The sequence below is a fragment of the Belonocnema kinseyi genome, chromosome 7, assembly GCF_010883055.1.
Source record: "Belonocnema kinseyi isolate 2016_QV_RU_SX_M_011 chromosome 7, B_treatae_v1, whole genome shotgun sequence".
NCBI classification, from domain to species: domain Eukaryota; kingdom Metazoa; phylum Arthropoda; class Insecta; order Hymenoptera; family Cynipidae; genus Belonocnema; species Belonocnema kinseyi.
The window spans coordinates 168,697-172,338 of NC_046663.1; the positions used below are offsets into that span (position 1 = coordinate 168,697).

The 3,642-nt window shown below is 24.0% G+C and overlaps 1 protein-coding gene across 2 annotated transcripts in view; it reads left to right on the forward strand.

The window, feature by feature from the left end:
• LOC117177064 (gem-associated protein 2) overlaps window positions 1–3,642 on the forward strand; it is a 21,476-nt gene that overhangs the window by 12,668 nt on the left and 5,166 nt on the right. For both annotated transcript variants that reach the window (XM_033367541.1, XM_033367540.1), the window contains exon 4: window positions 631–921. In XM_033367541.1, the coding sequence (XP_033223432.1) occupies window positions 631–921 (291 nt within the window). The remainder of the gene's footprint in view (window positions 1–630; window positions 922–3,642) is intronic.

The following is a 3,642-nucleotide window of genomic DNA, read 5'->3' on the forward strand; positions in this document are numbered from 1 at the left end:
AAGCAAGATAGAAAAGACTTATTGGATAAATGTTCTTATTTCACCACGTAAACAAATTGACTCGCAGAAAGAATGCCAAACTCTTAATTTTTAATCGAAATTGCTTAAATAACTAATAATTTTTGTAAATTTAGAAAGCAGCACAGAAAAGCGTCATCAGATAAATATTCTTAGTTGACTCCGTAAACACATTTAATCTTAAAAAAAGGCCAAACTCTTAATTTTGTAATTAAAATTCTTTAAACAATGAATATTTTTGTAAATTTGAAAGGCATCATAGAAAAAAATCTGAAATATATTCTTAGTTAAATCTGTAACAAAATGAGCTTATTTGTAGAAAAAGGACCAAACTCTTAAATTTTAAATGTAAATTGTTTACGTAATTAATATGCTTGTAAATTTGTAAAGCATCATATAAAAGACTCATCGGATAGACATTTTGAGTTGACTCCATAAACAAATTGTACCTATTCGTTGGAAAATAGTCACACTCTGAATATCTTTATGAAAATTGTTGGAATAATGAATAATTACTTTAAAATTGCAAAATATCTGCAAATAACGTACGAAATAATTATTAGAAATACATTCTTTGTTGATTCTGGAAACAAATTGAGCCTATTGTTTCAGCCAAATATGGAAGATCAAAAAGGATGGATTAATTTATGCTGTGGGTCACCTGACACAGAATATAAAGCTCTTCCTCCCACTCTCGATGTTATCTTAGCCCTGAATCAACCAACGATTGAAAATGTGTTAGAATATCTTGTAAATTTTATCGAGGAACAAGGAATAATTCAATTCGCCCTGGGCCGGTGGATTTACGTCCTCTTAGTTGCTTTAGAATTACCCCTCAATCCCGACATGTGTTCCTGTCTACGCTCGCTTGCCAGGGCATGCTCAGTTATTAGAGCAAACGTGGTGATTATTAAAAACTAAATTTATCAAAATATTAATTTTACATATTTTCCAAGGGTCCGTTCAAAAATTGAGTCACACTGACAGAAGTCATGGGAATTAAATTAGAATCTGAGATCTCACATGAAAAAGATAAATGTGAATAACTATTTTTTTTTTGTATGCTTGAAATAATAATTAAAGCGAAAAAATGACAGTAAATTTGATATGAATGACACCATTTTTTCCAATTTACTTACAATTCTTTAAAATTGGAAAATTATTTTTTCCATTAACAAAAGGGACCGTACTTAAATTATGTAACAAAAGTTAAAAATTTCTCCTGAAGATTATCTTTTTAGTTGTAAATTTTATTATTTGCTTGAAACTTTAAGAATTTTCTTTTTAAAAAATCATTTTTGGTTGCAAGTTCAACTGTTTTTTTTTTTTAATTCGTCGTTTTTGGGTTGATAATTCACCTCTTTTTGTAGAACATAAAACTTTTGTTTAAAATTCATATTTTATTGATAAGTAAACTGAAATCATTTTTGGGTGAAAACTATTTTTTCTGAAAATTCGCCTTTTTGAATTAAAAAGAATTAAAAAAAAGTCAATTGAAATCTTTTTGGATGAAAATTAAACTCTTTATTTGGGGGTTTTTTTTTTTTTTAAGTAAAATTTTCATTTTTCATGGATAAAAATGCAATTTTATGGTTGAAAATTGAACAATCTTGTTATTAAAAACTCATACTTTTTGGTTACAAATTCGACTATTTTGTAGAAAATTATTTTATTTTTATTATTTATTAATTATTGTTGTTATTATTATAAATTAACTTATTCTTACTTTGGTTATGATAATCGAAATTGAATTTTTGGTTGAAAATTTAAATACTTTTTTTTAATTCATCTTTTTTTATTTTCCTAGAATAAAAATGCAACTTTTTGTTTGAAAATTTACTTTTTGTTTAAAATTTATATTTTAGTATTATAAAGTGAACTGAAATCTTTTCTGGATGAAACATTGACTGTAACAAAAAAATGTTTTTAATTCAAAATTCATCTCTTACAGTACAAATTTTATCTTTCTTCGGTAAAAATGCAACTGTTCGGTTGAAAATTCAACTCTTTCTTTGAACATTTATCACTTGGATTTAAAAATTCGCCTCTTTTAGTCAAATTTTCATTTTTCTGGGACAAAAATGAAACTTTTCGGTTGAAAATTGAACAACCTTGTTAAAAAATCATACCTTTTGATTAAAAATTCGACTATTTATCCAAAAATTAACTTATTTATTATTTATTTATTGTTGTTGTTATTATAAATTAACTTATTCTTACTTTGGTTATGATAATCAAAATTAAATTTTTGGTTGGAAATTTAAATACTTTTTTTTTAATTCATCTTTTTTCATTTTCCTAGAATAAAAATGCAACTTTTTGTTTGAAAATTAAACTATTTTGTTAAAAGGCATAGTTTTTGGTTGAAAATTATACTCTTTTTTTTTGAAAAATTGATTATTTAGCAGAAAATTTACTTTTTGTTTAAAATTTATATTTTAGTGTTATAAAGTGAACTGAAATCTTTTCGGGATGAAACATTGACTGTAACAAAAAAATGTTTTTAATTCAAAATTCATCTCTTACAGTACAAATTTTATCTTTCTTCGGTAAAAATGCAACTGTTCGGTTGAAAATTCAACACTTTTTTTGAAAATTTATCATTTGGATTTAAAAATTCGCCTGTTTTAGTCAAATTTTCATTTTTCTGGGACAAAAATGAAACTTTTCGGTTGAAAATTGAACAATCTTGTTAAAAAATCATACCTTTTGATTAAAAATTCGACTATTTATCCAAAAATTAACTTATTTATTATTTATTTATTGTTGTTATTATAAATTGACTTATTCTTACTTTGGTGTTAAGAAGTGAAATGAAATCTTCTTTGGATGAAAATTTAACTTTATTTTTTATTTTTTTTAATTCATCTTTTTTCATTTTCCTAGAATAAAAATGCAACTTTTTGTTTGAAAATTAAACTATTTTGTTAAAAGTCATACTTGTTAATCTTGAAAAGTCAACTGGAATCTTTCTTTAATGAAAATTAAACTATTTAAACGAAAATTCGTCTATTTTAAAAGAAGTTTTATAATTTTTGGCTGAACATTTATCTTCTTCATTTCAAAATTCAACTGTTTGGTTATAAAATTCTGTATTTTCTGGAAACTTAAGTTTTTTTGTGGTAGAAAATTATTCTTTTTGGTAACTAATTCACCTTTTTGACGTAAACTTGATTTTATTTTGTTATAAATTAATCTTTTCGGTTCAAAATTAATTTCTTTCTGCATGAAAATTATTTTTTCTTATTTAAGATTAATTTGAACAGGTTAAACAACAATTTTCTTCAAATGAAAATTTAACCAGATATTTATTTGGAAATTTCTGTATTTTTTTTTTAATTTCGTTTTTTGTGGTAGAATATGAAACTTCTTTGTGATTAATTCACCTTATTGGTTGATAATAAAACTGTGCGGATGATAATTTATTTGGATAAAAATTAGATTCTTTATTGAAAGTTAATTTTTTTAAATCTAACTGATGCATTTTTTTTTAAAAAGAATTTTTAAACAAAATAGTGGAATTTTCAACCCTGATGATGAATTTTATACCGTAAAAATTAGTTTTGAACTAAAAGAGATAACTTTTCAACAAAAAATAAAATAGTTCGATTTTAAGTTACAGGG